Source organism: Toxorhynchites rutilus, chromosome 1, assembly GCF_029784135.1.
Source record: "Toxorhynchites rutilus septentrionalis strain SRP chromosome 1, ASM2978413v1, whole genome shotgun sequence".
NCBI classification, from domain to species: Eukaryota; Metazoa; Arthropoda; class Insecta; order Diptera; family Culicidae; genus Toxorhynchites; species Toxorhynchites rutilus.
In genome coordinates, this window is record NC_073744.1 from 33,953,271 (window position 1) to 33,971,948 (window position 18,678).

At 39.4% G+C, this 18,678-nt stretch overlaps 2 protein-coding genes across 6 annotated transcripts in view; one reads left to right on the plus strand and one right to left on the minus strand.

Annotated features, from left to right (window-relative positions):
- LOC129763592 (papilin) overlaps nucleotides 1-18,678 on the minus strand; it is a 243,194-nt gene that overhangs the window by 214,701 nt on the left and 9,815 nt on the right. The window lies entirely within an intron of this gene.
- On the plus strand, nucleotides 8,331-9,314 carry LOC129780250 (uncharacterized). The gene has a single exon (XM_055788311.1). It carries the CDS (start codon nucleotides 8,331-8,333, stop codon nucleotides 9,312-9,314), a length of 984 nt encoding a protein of 327 aa, XP_055644286.1.

An 18,678-nucleotide genomic window follows, 5' to 3' on the forward strand; every position in this document is an offset into this window, starting at 1 on the left:
ATTGTCTTACCACTTCGTTCAGCAAAATACAGAAGCACTTTTCCACCAGATGGCATGAAAATCGACGCGGTGTCGTTTTTCACAGGACCACTATGAGCGATATCCATTTTCTGTTCTGCCTTTGTATCGAGCAAAACAACTGTGTCTGACTTCAGCATTGAGAAATACTGCTGTCTGTCAGCTGGAGTGAGACTGTTACTTGCATAATGATGATCAATGTTTGAATTATAGAGGCTATCAAGTTCATTTCACGCACTTCTACCATTGAAAAAGGGTCAATTCGGAAAAATAATCTAAACTCTGAGCGCCATTTGGAAAACCTCACTGACGTCTGGTCGCTAGCTGGATGACAGAAGAATCGTAAGTGGTGTGAAATCGCGAATAGCTTGTATATACTCGATAGAGGTCGGGTGGAGCTTAAATTACAATATCCTCTCTTTCCACATTTCCATACAACGAACGCTGCATTTGTTATTTGTATTTTATAAAAAAGAGCCTTGTTTTTTATTTGGCACCGTTACTGAAAGACATAGTCCAACGCAAAAAAAAATAAAAATATTTCTTAGGTTTCCGTTATTGGTACACATACAAAATTTATTGCAAGGAGTGATGATACTCACACATATACATACGCATTTCCAAATATACACACATTAGTCACCCACACACTTATGTAAACGAAAGTTACGAATCGTTCATCCCGAGGGTGCGCATAGCAGTATGGACACCCGAACTAGCTTTGCCAGATAGCATTTCCTTTTCGACAGGAACCATGCCTTTTCGTGTCTTGAAGCGTCAAATGAGCAAATAAAATAATCTGTCCCCCAACGCTTCAAAATGTTTGTATGTATGGAAGCAGACACCTCTTTCTGTTTTATTTTTTCCTGATTTTTGGGATTGCATCAAAAAAAAGTCCAAACGATGTCAACGGGTATCGAAACAAGGCCGGGTGGAATGCAAGGCTGTTTTACACGACCACGCTATCCACATAGCTAATGACGCTGTTGCGTAAATGCGTGAGTATTTGAGAGTCATGACACTTTTTGTTATTTTTAGACAAATTTAATGTAATAAATCAGGATGTCAAAACATGAGCTAAAGATCAATTTTGGATGTACATAGTGACAAAAATTGGAGACTGTATATAATCGAGTCCGCTCTGTTTCATAATATTTTGCGCCTCCTCTCTTGTTAGCTACTCATCTGTTGCTCGTTGGGAACGCAGAAGACAATGCTCCACAAAGACATTCCCCTGAAGCAAGCAATGTTCGGCTATAATGCATCACAATCTCACCTCTCCGTATCTTTATTATCCCCACGGCATTTTCTGGACCAAGGCGACTCACTATCACTTTTTTTCTTATCCCATCCCATTTCCCCACTTTCCACTTAAGACAGTTCGATGTGATGAACGATGGCAGCATTTATCGATTTGTGGCATCACCTTCGGACCATCTTCTCCCTTCGCGCCGATTGTCGATGAGCTGGGGAGCAGGGATTTTCAGAAGAAGATCATCAACTGGTAACCAAAACCGGCGGGTGGTCTTGTCATATTTGTCTCCTTTTACCCCTCGAAGCGCGCTAGTTTTTAGAGGTTTAACAAGAATATTAACCGGTTTTTGTGATTCCTGGGTCAATCGCATTTCTCGTCTTTCGTTTGATAATATGATTCGGTGGCAGAAGTGCCATTTAACCAAGCAATTTATGTCGGGCCTAATTGAAGTTGAAAATATGAGATGATAGTAGTGGTTGCATGATTTTGATGGGTGAATTTCCTGCGTGAAGGTTCTAATTGCGGGAGAGTCAATTGTTTTTTTTTATGTCTATTTTGAATTCTATGGTATATTTCCGGATAATATGACGGGGAACAAATTATTATTGCCGATTTGTTCCAAATAATATTTCGATTGCCTGAACTACACCAGATTTGCTTTTATAGAATTCCAATATTCTCTTGAGCGAAATATATCAATGAAATGCTTTTAGTTTGTTTTTTTTTTTGACCGGGCACATTTTCCGCTCGAGCTAGAACTCCTTGACTCGATCATAATTTGAATTCTGAAAACACACAACTGTTTACTCCGTACGGCATTGACAGTTTCACCCACTGTTTAATGCGAGAGAACTACTCCACGTAATAAAATTAAATGTTTACAGAAAACGCATAAATAAACAGTGCGTGATCTATGCTCAAAATCCACACTGTGCGTATGATACGAGCGATTATTTTGGGATATGACAAGCCGATTCGGCACTTTCTGCGCTTTCATCAGCATATTTCTAATTTATTCTCACAAATATAAACAACACCAAACATACCACTGACGGCCACGGCTGTCACGATGCGCATCGCGCAAAACTGCCCTTCCCGGGTGTACAACCGATAAACCGATCATAAGCCCACATTAATGCGACGAGTCCCGTAGCATTACGATGTTGTTGTGTTGTTGTTTTTTGTGCTGAAATGCTAAAATAAATCTTTGCACTGTATACGCCAACAAGCTGCCGCCGCTGTCAAAGCATCTTCACGCATGTTTTATGACGGCTCGGTTAGCCGTGTGTCCAGTGTCCAGCTTAGGAACGGGTACCTGTACGATAGGTACTCCCCGAGCTGGGATGTATTTACAGCGGGCAATGGCCGAGTAATAAATGCTGCAGATGTAATAAAATAATGTTATCGACCAGTAACGAGATCGAGAAGTGAAATTCAAATTTCCCCTCATCTCTCGGTATGGAAGCTCAAGTAGTACGGGACCATAGAGACCAGAAAGCATTGTAACAACCGAGCCGGGATTTGTTTGAGAGGCCGACGTAATGTATCACTCCTTTCTTCAGGATTGACACCCCCTCCCGTTGGCTTATACTACTTGCCTGTTATGACAAATATGTAATGACGCGGTCGTGACTTCTTGGCCAACATGTTTTCAAATACATACGTTTGTGCTGCCGTATGCTCGCAGTTAGTATAACGAGACAAACAAAATAGACGGGCTCCCGCCCTGGTGCTCCGCTCACAGCGCTGCACAACTTTTTAGCTCACAGTTTTCATTTGTTCCGGCGACATCAACGAAACATTTATTTGAATTTGAACTGCTCAAATAAATGAATGTTCTAATTTCGCTAATTCGGAAGAGAAATATTGATTTTATGGACCGTGAAAAAAAAGAAGCAATATATTGAGCCTGTTAAGATAACGTGTAATTTGAAATGAAGTAGGTCCACACCTACCTCATATAGGGAGGGGGAGGAGTGTCAAATCACCATAGAAACATTTATTGCCCCCTAAAACCTTCATATGCCAGATTTGGTTCCATTTGCTTTATTAGTTCTCGAATTATGTAGAAGATTTGTGTTTCTTCGTATGGCAGCCCCCCCTTAGAGATGTGGGAGGAATGTTGAATCACCTTAGAAACGTTTCTTGTCTCCTAAAACCTCCACATACCAAATTTGGTTCCGTTTGCTTAATTAGTTCTTGAGTTATGCAGAAACTTATGCTTCATTTGTATGGTATCGTTTCATACGACTCTGTGATGTGTTTTTTTTATTCCATTTATTTATTTAAGGCTCTTTAGCATTTTAGCTGTGACAGAGCCGAATTTTAATCGTGTACATGTCACATGGTTATCATATCTATAATTAGCACATTACACAGTTGCCATTCGCCAGTATTCCTTCTATACCATTACATATGGTACATTCACACAGTAGCCATTTAGGCGTAAGAGTATTCTTTCTGTTCTTCCACCGTTGTTGGACCACCGGACAGCGGAGACAGTTGATTGATCATTGTTGAGTTATTTATAGAACAGTAGCCCGATGTGTCTGGCAGAGCAGAGCAGTTGTATGGATGAATCGATCTTATTTCGACCGTGGATCGATCTCCATCGCTGATGATTGTTGCGTGGACGTAGCTATTCTGTAACAACACAAAGATGGTCAATGAGGGCCCTGAGTTTTGAACTCACGATCGATCGCTTACTAAGCGAACGCGCAACCAATGTGGCTACGGAGACCCCCCTCTGTGATGTGTTGTGTGGTACAATTTTCAAATATGTTTGATGTGTTAAATGATTTCTATTTTCCAACAATCGATATAACTGACTATTGTATACATTTTGCTTTATCAAATTATCAAATTTGAGAATTATGTCATGAAGTTGGTTAAGATCTATACTGCCGTTCTACGCATAGTTGTCCCTGTTAATTTTTGACAATTTTCACTTTTCTTCATAAAACGATGTTTTTATGTCTAATCTTCCGGAAAAACACAAAAAAATATTATAGTTTGTTCCAGCTTTTCAAAAAACAACATCAAGCTCAATTGTCCCATTTTTTTCCCCCAAAATATATATTTTATTAAGGCACATGTGGCGTTAGCCTGACGGGGCCGGGAGTCCAATTGTTCAGGAATGTAGATAATTTTCCTAGCCTAGTCCTAGAAACACGGAGAAAGCTCGCTAACTTTCGAGCTCTCGCTCAATTTGTCTAAATGGTCAGCTTGACCTATCGTAAAGCTTTTTCTCGCGCTTTTAATCTGACCAAGACTATAAATATTAAAGCGCAACGCAGAATCACTCTGAGTTTAGTGATAAAACCGAAAATAAGAAAAAAAAATCTATCGAAAAAGTGAAGCCGCTTAGTTCGGTAATAAAATCGCAGAATAGTGTACGAAAGAACTGCAGATCGCATCACAGGATCACAGGGCTTGGAGCAGTTTCGCGCGCTTGGCTTGGGTCAGCTATTGAGGTTGTAACATCTATTGTTACACTGGACAATAGAGGTAACGATAATCACGGACAGCGTGGTCACTGTGAGTATGCATCAACGATTATAAGGAAACGAAATAAATCGGCATAGTTCTCGCTAAGTTAATTACATTGATTATTATACGAGTCCCTGAAATTGTATCTGTGCTTTTTGCGAAAATTGAACGAAATTTCATAGCAAGTGTGTGAAAGTAGATTTATTCATTAATCCTCGTTATCGGAATCTGTGGCAGTAGAAATTGTTTGACGAGTGCGTGATTAAATTCGGAATTTTCGACTCTGTTGGTAGACTCATTTTGTAGAATTCTCGTTCGTGATTCAATTTCTCAAAATGGCTTCAAGTTTGCGGGCACTATCTCGGCAGGAACGTTTCTGCACTGACTCAATGAAAAATCTAGTTGATCAGGTTAGCAATTACGATGAGCAAAGTGACAAAAATTTACTGGAAGGTTGGAAACGAAGAGTGGAAGAAATTTTTGCGCAGTTTCAGTCGGTTCGTTTGCAAATCGAATTGGAGGATGATGAGAGTAAATCTATTGATACCTCATACGCGGATGAAGAAGAAAATCGCAGGATACGCGATGAATTTGAACGTTACTATGTGATGATGTATGGGTTCATTGTCACTGAACTTCGCAAGCAGAACAATACCGATTTCGATGCAAATAAGGTTATAGTTTCCAAGACACGTGAGAACTCTGAACATGTGTTTTCTCGTATCAAGTTGCCAGAAGTTAAACTTCCTTCATTCGACGGTTCCATAACCAATTGACTCACTTTTCGCGACACTTTCGTGAGCATGATAGATTCGAACTCACAGTTGAAACCTGTAGACAAGTTCACATACTTACTATCGTCACTCTCAAAAGAAGCAAAACGAGTGATCGAGTCAGTAGAACGCAGTAGCTTGGGAGCTACTAAATAAACGTTTCGACAACAAAAAACTTGTAGTGAAAAATTATATTGATTCTCTTCTCTCAATTGAACCTATGCGTAGGGAATGCTATGAGTCCCTAACACGCATTATCGATGATTTTGAACGAAATCTTAGCATGACACAGAAGATGGGAATACCCACCGATGGATGGAGCGTACTTTTAGCACACATGCTGTGCGCACGCTTAGAAGGAGCCACACTTAAGATGTGGGAGCAACATCATAAATCTACGGATGTACCTACTTACGAAGATCTGATTGAGTTTTTACGAGGTCACGCATCAGTACTACGGTCTTTATCGTCATCGTACAAATCTTGTAATCCCGAATTCGCTAAAACAGAACCTGTTCGGCCAATGAAACCGAAATTAATTCACGCTGTCACCAGTAACTTATCGTCCAAATTATGCATATTCTGCAAGCAAGATACACATTCTGCATTCCACTGCGACCCACTTCGTAAAATGAACGTTTCTCAACGCTTTGATGCCGTCAAAAGGAGTTCGCTGTGTATCAATTGTCTTTCGCCGAGTCATCTCGTCAAACAATGCCCATCGAGCTCTTGTAGAGTCTGTGGACAAAAGCACCACACTATGCTACATCAAAATGCCACATTTCGCACACCAGATCCTTCAAACTCGAAACACATACCACCAGAAAGCATACTCGAATCCAACAGACCTCAACCTTCTCGCAAACCTCTAGCTGCCCAGCCTCTCGCCAACCCTTCAGCTCAGCCCTCTAACATTGACATACCTTCGACTTCGACCACCACCAGCTGCATATCGACCACTCTGATAGGAAATATTCGAACAGTTCCTTCCACCGTATTACTGGCGAGACACACCCACAGAACCACTAAAGACTTACCAACTTACAACAGTCACTTACGGGATGTCGAGTGCTCCGTACCTAGCAACTAGATGTTTAAAGGAGTTAGCCAAAATTGGTGAAAATGCACATCCTCTCGCCGCAAGAGTCACATCCAATGACTTTTACATGGATGACTTATTAACCGGAGTTGATGACATCGCGACAGGTCAACAGCTTTGTGCGCAGCTGATACAATTACATCAGTCCGCCGGATTTTGCTTACGCAAGTGGTCTTCCAACTGTCCCTCAATCCTCGCACAGATTCCTCTTGACTTGCGAGACGAGAGAACGCTTTTAGAGTTAGAACCTTCTTCGAATCCAATCAAAACACTAGGGCTACAGTGGCAAACGACAACGGATCAGTTTCTCTTCAATGTTCCGCGATGGAACGATTGTAAGACGTTCACGAAAAGAGTCATTTTGTCAGATGCTGCTAAACTCTTTGATCCACTTGGATTATTTGGACCAGCTATTGTCACAGCTAAGATTTATTTGCAACACCTTTGGCGAAACCAAAAATCTTGGGATGAACCGCTAGATCAAGAATTGTGTGAACGGTGGATTGAATTCAGACACAATCTCGAATCTCTCAGGCATATCGCAGTTCCCCGATGGGTCATTCGTATTGGAAATCCTATCATAATTGAGATGCACGGATTTTGTGATGCCTCCGAAAAGGCATACGGCGCGTGTCTCTATTTACGCGCAGTAGCTAGAAACGGAGATGTTGCAGTAAACCTTTTTGTAGCAAAATCTAAGGTCACTCCTCTGGGCGGCACACGAAAACAGAAAAGAGTTTGCCTGCCTTGACTAGAACTTTCGTCAGCCTTGCTTCTCTCTCACCTATATCAAAAGGTTCAAAGCTCCATCAAGCATGAGATGAAAGCATTTTTCTGGACAGATTCCACTATCGTCCTCCACTGGCTAGCCAGCACGCCTTCCCAGTGGAAAACATTTGTTGCGAACAGGGTCTCGGAGATCCAACACATAACATCGTCTGGATTGTGGACTCATGTTCCCGGGACAGAGAACCCTGCGGACATAATATCTCGTAGAATGGACCCTGCTCAACTCCAGCATACCAATCTCTGGTGGAATGGACCACCTTGGCTGTCTCAATCGACGAGATTTTGGCCAGCGTTTCAACGACCTGCCAGAGAAAACATTCGGCGAGAAGACCTAGAAGAACAGCCGATCTCGTTAGCCGTACAGCCAATCCCGCCGAACCAAATCTTCCCATTACGGTCAACCTATATTGCACTACTTCGTCTAGTGGCATGGATTCATCGATTCCGTTTCAATGCTGATCCTCGTAATCGTCATCAGCGCCAACAAGGTCAGTTAGGACCCTCCGAATTAGAAAGGTCTGTTGAAATATTAGTGAGAATTGCATAACACGAAATATTTCGTGAAGAATTTGCTTGTTTAGAAGGCAACGAACAAGTGAACAGAAGTTCAAAATTGAAGAATTTAGTTCCCTTCATTTCCAACGGAATACTACGCGTTCGAGGCCGATTGCGTAACGCTGCTGTTTCGTCGAATAGAATGCATCCAATGATTTTACCCCCCAACCACCCACTAACAACAATGATAGCTCAATATTACCATGAGAATATGCTTCATGCCGGACCGCAGTTACTCATCGCAAGCATACGAAAAAAGTTCTGGCCGTTACGTATTCGTAATCTTGCCAGAAGAATTGTACATTCGTGCATAAGCTGTTTTAGATGTCGCCCGAAACTCCAAGAGCAAATCATGGGTGATTTACCTCCCGAGAGAGTCTCTCCAACATTGCCTTTCCTTTCCACGGGTGTGGATCTTTGTGGTCCACTGTATTATCGTCATCCACAGCACCGTTCGAAGACAACAAAATGTTATGTCGCAATTTTTGTCTGTTTATCCGTAAAAGCGGTTCATATCGAACTAGTGGGAGACCTCTCCACCGGTTCGTTCATCGCAGCGCTCCGGAGATTTATTGCACGACGTGGAAAACCACGCCTTATTGAATGCGATAACGCAACAAATTTTAAGGGTGCTACACGAGAACTATGGGAACTTGAACAACAGTTTAATTCGCAGCAAATGAAGCAGGCTATCCAACGTTCATGTGCAGAGGACAGTATCGAGTTCAAATTTATTTCACCTCGTTCACCGAACTTTGGAGGCTTGTGGGAGGCCGCGGTGAAGTCGGTCAAGACCCATCTTCGTGTCACTCTCGGTAATTCATCGCTAACAGCAGAACAGCTAACCACCCTTCTAACCCAGATAGAAAGCTGCCTGAATTCGAGGCCGCTCACCCAGCTCTCAGCTGATCCCGAAGATCTCGATGTGTTAACTCCGGGACATTTTTTAATCCATCGCCCACTCACTGCAGTAGCCGAACCGTCACTCGAAAGCATTCCCTCGAACCGACTCGATCGCTGGCAGATCGTACAGGAATATTTACGCAGGCTGTGGAAACGGTGGAACACGGAATACCTCTCCAGCTTGCAGCCTCGTACCAAATGGACCACTGAAAAAGACAATATCCGTATCGGAACTATGGTTCTGGTAAAGGAGGACAACCTGCCACCCCTCAAATGGCGTTACGGAAGAGTGACGCACATCTTCAACGGACCTGACGGCAAAATCCGTGTCGTTATCGTGAAAACAAAGGATGGAGAATTCAGGCGCGCAATATCCCGGATCTGCGTGCTCCCGATACGCGACAACTCACCATGCTCAACCACAGGACAATGACGTCCTTTCCATCGCAGCAACAATACTGCGCATCGACCGGAGGCCAAGTGGCCTCCGGACCGTGTAAGTTAATTTATTCAAATATTTTTCAAAAAACTAATAGAATGTTTTTACTCCGTCGATGACTGGCCTTCGGGATCCTTGGAGCTCCAACCCACAACCACGAGCACAACTTCTTGAGCACGCTGCAACATGCATTATGCGCTACAACCCACAACCGCAGCGCCCAGGACCAGGAAACAACGGCAACCAAGGGATGAAGGATGTGAGATGGAGGAAGCCGAAGGAGGAGGAGCAACTTGACGTCATGAGGATCTATTACCAAAACAGTGAAACAATTAGTTCTTGGTCATCACACTGAAATCCAACCAATTTTACGTTCAAGAAAATCAACGAATATTTGTATAAAATCATAGATCATTGATAAGTGTTAGGATAGTTAGTCGCAGGTCACCACCATAGTGAATTTAATGTTGAAAATGAAATTTTCAACGGTGACCGGCGTATGTTCAGGAATGTAGATAATTTTCCTAGCCTAGTCCTAGAAACACGGAGAAAGCTCGCTAACTTTCGAGCTCTCGCTCAATTTGTCTAAATGGTCAGCTTGACCTATCGTAAAGCTTTTTCTCGCGCTTTTATTCTGACCAAGACTATAAATATTAAAGCGCAACGCAGAATCACTCTCTTCATCAGTCGGAAATACATACTGAAGTACTCAACGTCTATCGTGTTATCGCTGGAATATCAGACAGAGTTAAGTTCAATAAAAATCTAACCAAACCGACCGCGTGTTTTAGCACCATCGATTTTCGATTTCTTAACACCAATATTTTGACAATTTTTGTCTTACAACTATGTTAGTAATATGTAACCGATTACTCGCGGTTGGCTCGAGGTTAGTATTACAAGTGTTCTCATAATTGGTATGTCGCAGTCTTCGATGCTCTGTACGTGTGCCCGACACGGGATACTTCCTATTGGGATGCAGCTGACCGTTAATCAGCAACGACCCCCTAGTCTGCACCCCATATCTAGCGTGGTGCGTCTTTCTCGACTCGTGGAATCCAGGATAGAATGGTCACTAGCCGGCGCAATCATCAGCTCGTGTAGAGTTGTCATGAGCGGTACAACCTTTGGCTCTTGTTGAATGATCAGTGGACTGCACAACCTTCGGCCCGTGCATCTGTAAAGAGTGTGTGTATGTATTGCCGCGACTAAGTAAAAGTTTATCGATCGGATAGGAGGGATATGAAACGGGGACACAACGAAGGAAACATCATTAAACGTTGACATCGGCGTTTCTGAGGAACAGGTATAGATGAAGCAGAAGATCAGGATCCCGGCTACCTAAGATATCCCGGACGGGGATATCCGATTGTCTGCCTTGTGCTCTCAGTGCTCTAGAGAGCTGAGAGCGAGCAGCATGGAACCGGATACACGACCAGACAACATGCTCGATGTCGTGGTAGCCATCGCCACAATCACAAAGATTGTTTGCTGCGAGCCCAATGCGATAGAGATGCGCGTTTAGGTTGTAGTGATTGGACATAAGCCGAGATATCACGCGAATGAAATCACGACCTACATTCAATCCCTTGAACCATGCACTGGTCGAGACCTTAGGGATAATCGTGTGTAACCAACGATCGAACTCATCACCACTCCACATGCGCTGCCAACTTACGAGCGTATACTGACAAGGAATGTGGAAAAATTCATTATAAGCAATTTGCCTTTCAAAAAGTGTGCCTTCTAAAGCGCCCACCTTAGCTAGCGAGTCCGCTTTCTCATTCCCCGGAATCGAGCAATGAGAGGGAACCCATGCTAAGGTAATCCCATGTCCCATGTCCCATGTTGATATTCTATTCATAACTGCCCCACCATATATTTTTTGTGGATCCATATCAAATAAAATTACACGAATTTTATGCCACGCTTGCAGCAGGGCTAATGTATTCATTTCTGGTTTGGAAGAGCGAACAGAACACGTGTACACCTAGTTAGCGAATGCCTAATAGCAATGAGATTTATGTTCTGCAAAGTATTGCAGATCACTCCCTTCTTCATAAAATGATGTTTTTATGCATAATCTTTCGGTAAAACACAAAAAAAAACGTATTATTTGTTCCCAGTATTTCAAAACAACATCAAGTTCAAGTTGATATTCTAAGCATAACTGTTCCACCATGAATATTTAAGCCTGTAACCATGATTGATTGATTCAAATGAGAACATTTCATAAAACAATAGTTCTCTGCTTATAAAAAAAATCCAGTGTATTGCTAAACCGAAATGCTTAAAGCTTCTGGTAGACAAATATGCTAGAAAACTTTGATTGGGGTTTTCTCAGTTGCTGATTTTGGAACATGGGACAACTGTGCGTAGAATGGCAGTATAGGTTTTATAATTCTTACATGTCCTATTTTTATATTCACTTTACCTAAGGGTATATTTGCAATCGGGTTTCTATTTAAATCATGGATTTGGATTTCTGCTTGAATTATTAGCATAGAGCATATTATAAGTCTGAAAATAAAAAGCTAACATATATCATTAGTTTTTTTTTCAAATTCATTTCATGTATTTTTCTATCATTGCTATTGATAATGTATGTATCAAAATCTTCTTTGATTTGTATCGTTTTAAACTGCTTTTCCTTTTGGAAATCTCTTTCGTTTTTTCAAATGCATATGATCCTGGCACAAATGCCGGATAATTATTATCTTCATTTTTTTCATTTTTTCTTGAATATAGATTTATTATTTTTTCCCGACTTCGGGGTTTTCTTCTGTTTTTTTCTTCTATACTTAAACCTTGATTTGTTTCACCTATATGAACATTATGAGGAGTGTTTTTGATAAACCTACGTATAGTGTTATTATATTTATAAACAGTAGATCGAATCAATTGTGAAGTATTTATGTCTGGGGTTCCCTTTTTTTTACATCTAGCTATGTATCTAATAGTAGAGTGGCTTCTTTCTATCTGACCGTTAGTCTCAGATCTGTAAATTGGGGTTTTATGAACTTCTATTCCCAAATTTTTAAAACGTTATTCAACTACATTTGAACTGAAGGAGCTTCCATTGTCCATTACTATAATTTTCGGAATATTCCATTCGTGAATTAGGTCAAAAAGAGCTTCTTCTACATCTAAAAGTGATTTGGATTCAATAAATCTATATTTTATAAATTTTGAAAATTTGTTAATCGTTGTTAGGAATAAATTATCTTGGTTATATATAAATATATCGATATGTATAATTTCTCCTGGTCGTTTTGGAATTGGTGTTTTGAAAGGTATAAAATTATGAGGATTTCTTTGATATTTTTTTTATATAGGGAAGTAAAACTTTTTCAATAATTGTTCTGAATTTTCTTTAGAATTTCTATGGGAAAATGGATGTACTTTTTTAATTTCTGCCAATTGTATTTCTTCATTATCAAAATCTTGAACTTTAATTTGCGAAACCTAGTTTTTTTTTAAATCTGGGATTGAATGTTTCAGTTGTTGACAGTAGAGATCTGAGTTTAGTGTATTGCACCACAACAAAAAAAAATTAAAATAAATTCAGAAATTTGAAAAACATTTCAATAAAATTAAAACAAAAAAAAATATTGCACTTATTTTTCTGCTATAGTATCGACACCATGAACATAATTCACAATTTCAGCGGTGTGGCATGCATTTTTTTTATTAAAGAAAAAGTGTAAAATGTACCGATTTTTCTTTTTGTTGACTTCCATTGTCAACACCCTGTAACTCATAATTGAATGGAACAAACAAAAAAAAACAGCAAAAGAATTTGTTTTAGTGTGAAATTATTTCACCTTTACAACGAGCCTAAACTTGAAACTGTAGGATCGATAGTACGTGAGATATCGATCATTACAGCCAACTATCGAGAAAATGATGGATTTCTTTTTCTCCAACCTTATATTATTCGTGATTCAAAATCAAAACACGAACAGTTTTCAACATAGAATTGAAATCCCAATAACACGAACTCAACAAAATCACTCTGCGACCATCTTGAAACTCTATTGTGTTTTGTTTTTAAACAAAAGTTCTAGTACTAGTAGCAGCTGAATACCACTGAACTTATTGAGAGAACGCAGAACTTCGAACGCTTGTGTTTAACCTCTCTCTTTTTAATGCTTCAGGTAAACGGTTCCTTTCGTACTGTTTTCATATACCGCTCCCCTACCCAACTTAGTGATTGAACAACCGCACCTTGTATCATTGCTCCATCTTGAAATAAACATCATAAATATGTCAACTGCATAATATGATGTGATATGTTTTCAATTGCGATCTAATATGATATTCCATCACATGTAACACGATTTTTCGCGGTACTACATTGATTCAATTTACGTTTATGTGACTCTCGAACTGCATCTGCCTGATATGCTTCTATAATGTCAATTAGTTCAATTTTACGATAGTGCATATCATAAAATCGATGTATGTTATACCCAATTGCGACCTAATCTGTGGTGATAAATAAAATCGACTTTTCGCCGTTTGTACCTTGATCCACATTTTATACGAATGTGATCCGATCCAGCTTTATATACGAGTAGAATATGCTAAGTTATAAGATTTAACGTTCACCGGGAACCAGAAATACTTCACCAGCAAACATCACTTGGTGCATTGTAAGTCGTGTGTAAAGTGGGATCGATTCACAATCGCGTACAATGTCGATCAAAGCATTATCGTGCATATCTAAATTCGCATAAAACGTGAAAAATCTGATTTAATTTATCACGACAGAATAAGTCGTAATTGAGTATAACAAACATCGGTTTTATGATATGCACTATCGCCATATTACGATGTTCACGGATATACGACATCTTCCACCAATGATATAGAATATCGTGTTTTAGCAATTTATATGATTTTAGATACACAGGATGCATACATGGATTGATATTTTATGCGATAGTGATTTAATACGAATTTATGTGCAACCTAACATGTACAGAAGTTTCACGATTCATTGTTTACCGGAATACTACAATGTAGTAGTACTACACAAACACAAGAGCATACATGATGTTCACTAAACATCTACAACTATAATTGTCTATTTTTTGTCAAATTCAAAACCTATTTCGAAGGACTCTCCGGTTTAAACAAATTCAAACGACATGTTACAGTAGAATCCAGTCTCTACATGTTAACAATTGACTGAAAGCGTTGATTATAAAAGACTACCGAGAAACTTATACGATTCAGACATTTTCATAAGAATTGAATATGATCATTGTTACAATCTCCTTATATTCCATACTTTCCTGGAAAAAAACATGTCACCCTAAAAAACTCGAGTCGACCACGAGTAATCGGTTTCCTAACTTATGAACCTTGGAATTAGGGAAAAATGTTTCTATATACAGGGCGGACTCGATTATATACAGTCTTCGATTGTACCTTCACTGTATATAATCTTATCCTGTATATAATCTAGTAAAAAAAAATTTATTCTTTAAGTTTTAGGTACATTAGAAGATGTAAATTCCATTTTTGGAGTGCACGAAGAATGAATATTACGCTGTTGACAGCTGGATGAGTAGATGCTGTCTGAAAATAGGTACCTTGCTGGAGGTATCGATTCTGGAGAAACGGGGTGTCGCAGAACAAATTCCGATGAATATTTTGAAACTTTAGGAAAATACCTAAAGCGTTACATAGGGGTTTTTGAGAATTCGAAAAATTGCCAAAATGGCGGTCATTTTTGTTAAAAATGAGTTATTTTTCATGAAAAATCGCTGCTTCGAATCTCATCAAAAATCGAAAAAATGAGATATCAAAAAACGGCTATGAACTCCAACTCCCAGAGGAGACCAACAAAATTAAATATGAAAATATATGTCAAAATAACTTCTTCATGTATTCATTCATTCAAAAATATTTACATGTTATACTTACTAAGGTATATAAATCTCTATAAAAAAATTTATCTACAATGAATCGATTGGAATGTAAGTGCGGTGAATGCGTAAACCCGAAAGTGTAATGATCAAAAATTCTTTTATCTCAAAAACCAAAAACGCTTTGAGTGGAATATGTTTACAGGGTAATTTGCTGAATTCATTATTGGATTCAAAAGATGAACACTTCTTCGCAACAGAATCCGTGAATTGCCAGAAATATGGGAAAAAGTAATGGCTGGCGATGGCCAACGCTTTAAATAATATAATAATTATGAATGAACGTGTCTTTCATACGGTAAATTAGGTTGCGCACCCGATATATAACCATTTTGTTGCCATAATAGCTCAACTTTATCAATAATCGGATAAAATGAAAGTGTTCAAACTTTCACCTAGATAATTGATGTTAATACATGCTATCTTCCTCCGGCGCCAGTGCCAAAAAACAAACCCATTTATCAGCCACCTTAATTACCCGTGACACCTCATAAAAACAACCTCAACTCCTCACTCGCAGCCCATCAGCCGAAGGATGGCAATTTATGTCCTGAATAAGGCTCTCGGCTTGCCGAGATTGTGCTCGCGTGCCTGGCTGTAGCTCGTGGCATTCGTGGCAGCAGTAGTGCACTCTGTTGCGCTTCCATCTTCATTCTAGCTGCCGCTAAGAACCATGTCACGAACAATGCCCCATTCAACGGCAAGAAGAACAACAACCCAACCCGGCGCTGAGCGGCAGGAGCATACTTCACGGTTCATTGAGGATGCACCTTCAAGACCAGAGTTCTGGTAGCTTGGCTTGGGTGAACCAGAGTGCAGGGCAACTATAATAAAGGATTTGCCTGTTGATACCTGGCGTTCGTCATGAGCACGTCTTATTCGTAGCTCACATTGGATGATTCACCAAATATGGTTTTAATTTCCCATCTGAACACAAAACATACACACACACACACACAATCAATCTAAACGCAAATTTGTTACATTTCATAACACAAACCCTCTTATGTCAAAACCGGTGCGGACAAAACCGCCGAGAACAAAAGACGTTCCTCGTTCTTTAGACCGCGTATGTTACCAAGGTAAACTCAGCATCAACGGACCGCGAAAAAGTCTCTGGTCTCGGAGTTGTTTTGTGCAGATTTTGCAAAATTACTTTGCCCGCCTCCCATGCCCCTGGGTTCACCCAGGAGACAACGACAGAACAGAACAATTGCTCGCCATGTGTCCCGAAACCCGGGCGGACCTGGACGATGAAAGCAAAACATGCCCGATCATCACCATCGTCATTTTTATAACCTTTTGCATCATATCGTGCGGGGGTTATGCACTCCGTGGCATGCACTTTGTTGCAATTCATGCCCGTGTTGCCCGCCAGTGTGTATGCATACAAGAGCTGAAGGAGAGGTAACGCGAATTTTCATGGAAAATAAACTTTTACCACCCCGGTTTCGGATTTTGAGGTGTTTACCACATTTACACCTCAATCATCACTGGGGTTCCTATCAACGCAGGTATGAGATTCAAAATTCTGAACCGCAAATTTTAGAGCGGATGAATTTCCATTGATTGAAAATATTTTCGAGGATTTCTTCACGTAGGACTACGTCGTAACGAAATAAAGGAATAATTTTTTTTTTCTTTTTTTTCTTTTCTTCATAGCACATCAAAAAATCTTTTTTTTTCGATTTTAAGTTATTATTTTTTCAAGGTAATCAAGTTTTCAGTCTTCGTTCAATATTCATATGCGGCTAGACTACCATGCGTTTAAATTCATCTATAGCTACTGTGTAACCATGTAACATTATCAACACGCATTATAATTTCTAATCCTAGACTGTCATTTTATGCGCATAGATTTGAATCTATTCCGATGATTACTTTTGTATCTCATACATTAATTATATTGAATTTAGGTAATAGGATAAATGGGGACAATTTGGATCGCCTAATATTTCCAAACTGATACGGCCTAAGTGAAAAAATCACATTGTACACTTAGATACACTTGTTTTACCTTAATCAATAAAGTCATTATACCAAGCTTCAAAATATATAAAATATAATAAAATATAATTCTGTAGGCGAACAGAACTTTACTGCACAATACACGAAAAGTTTGTTTAATCAGCGGAACAAACTTTAAAAACCACAATCGAAAACTCATATTTTCTTACAACCAAAGTACTGTTCATGCTACCGATTCCCCCTCCTGGAAAATTTTACCAAAGCTGTTTTACATACATACACTGTTTTAAGAACATACATTTTAACAATAAAAGAAGATGACATTATAAAAAATTCAAGTTGAGGCGTCCTTTTCGAGATAAAGGTCCAAATCACCCCAATTCATCCTACATCTTCCCCGGACTATAAGGAACTCCATAACGATATCCACTGTGATAAGAAACAATACTTTTGTAAGACAATCTTACGGTTTCTCACTTGGCAAGTTCGGATTGAAATTAGTTTATCTGTTGTATTTTCCATATATATTTTTCTATTCTAGACACAAAATATGTGTGAAGCTTTTTTCACATTTGCACAGAATGTTCTTCTTCCGAGAAGACTTTCCAGACTTTTCAGACGGAAAAATCATCAAGTGCAAACATAAATAACACACCGATGAGAGTAAATTTCGACAAGTTTAAGACATTTAGCATCACAAATGATGATGATGATGATGATGACCCACCTCATGCCCCTACAAAGGTTTGAACAGGTCGATTAATCTTATAGATAATATTTATGTTTGCATACAAATTAAGAGACCAGCATTGTAGAACAAAAACAAAAACGAAACATTTTTTGAAAACTCTGATTTTCGGTGATTTTTCGGTTTTCAAAAAACTCAAATTTTATCGTCTGCGACACTAATAAATGAAGTCCGAATGGGCAAATATAGGTATATTATCAACATTTCGCAGCAAGTTCCGAATGAAAAATCAAGATAACTATTTTTATTGGCACCCAAAACCATACCTTTCATCTCGTATTCCGAAAAAAAAAGTCCCAGATTGTAGATTTTGACAAAAAAAAAATTCGAGGTGACAGTAGATCTCGACGTTTAATGCAATTTTAAGATATTTGGCATAAAAAAAATACGAAACCCCCGATTTCATTTACTCCCCCCTCGGTAATTTTTCGATTTCCAAACAACTGAAACTTTAACCGATTTGAGCCATTGAGTTGAAATTCTGCATAGGCTGTTTTTTCGAGGTGGTGAACAATTTTTATCGTAACTTTTTAAAATTCGAGATGACCATTTCTATTGGCACCCTAAAGTATATATACAAAAATGGGTTTCTGTCTGTCTGTCTTTCTGTTTGACTTTCTGTCTTTCTGATTCTTATTGACACGGAAATTACTGATCCGATCGACATGAAAATTGGTATGTAGGTGTTTTTGGGGCCGGGGAAGGT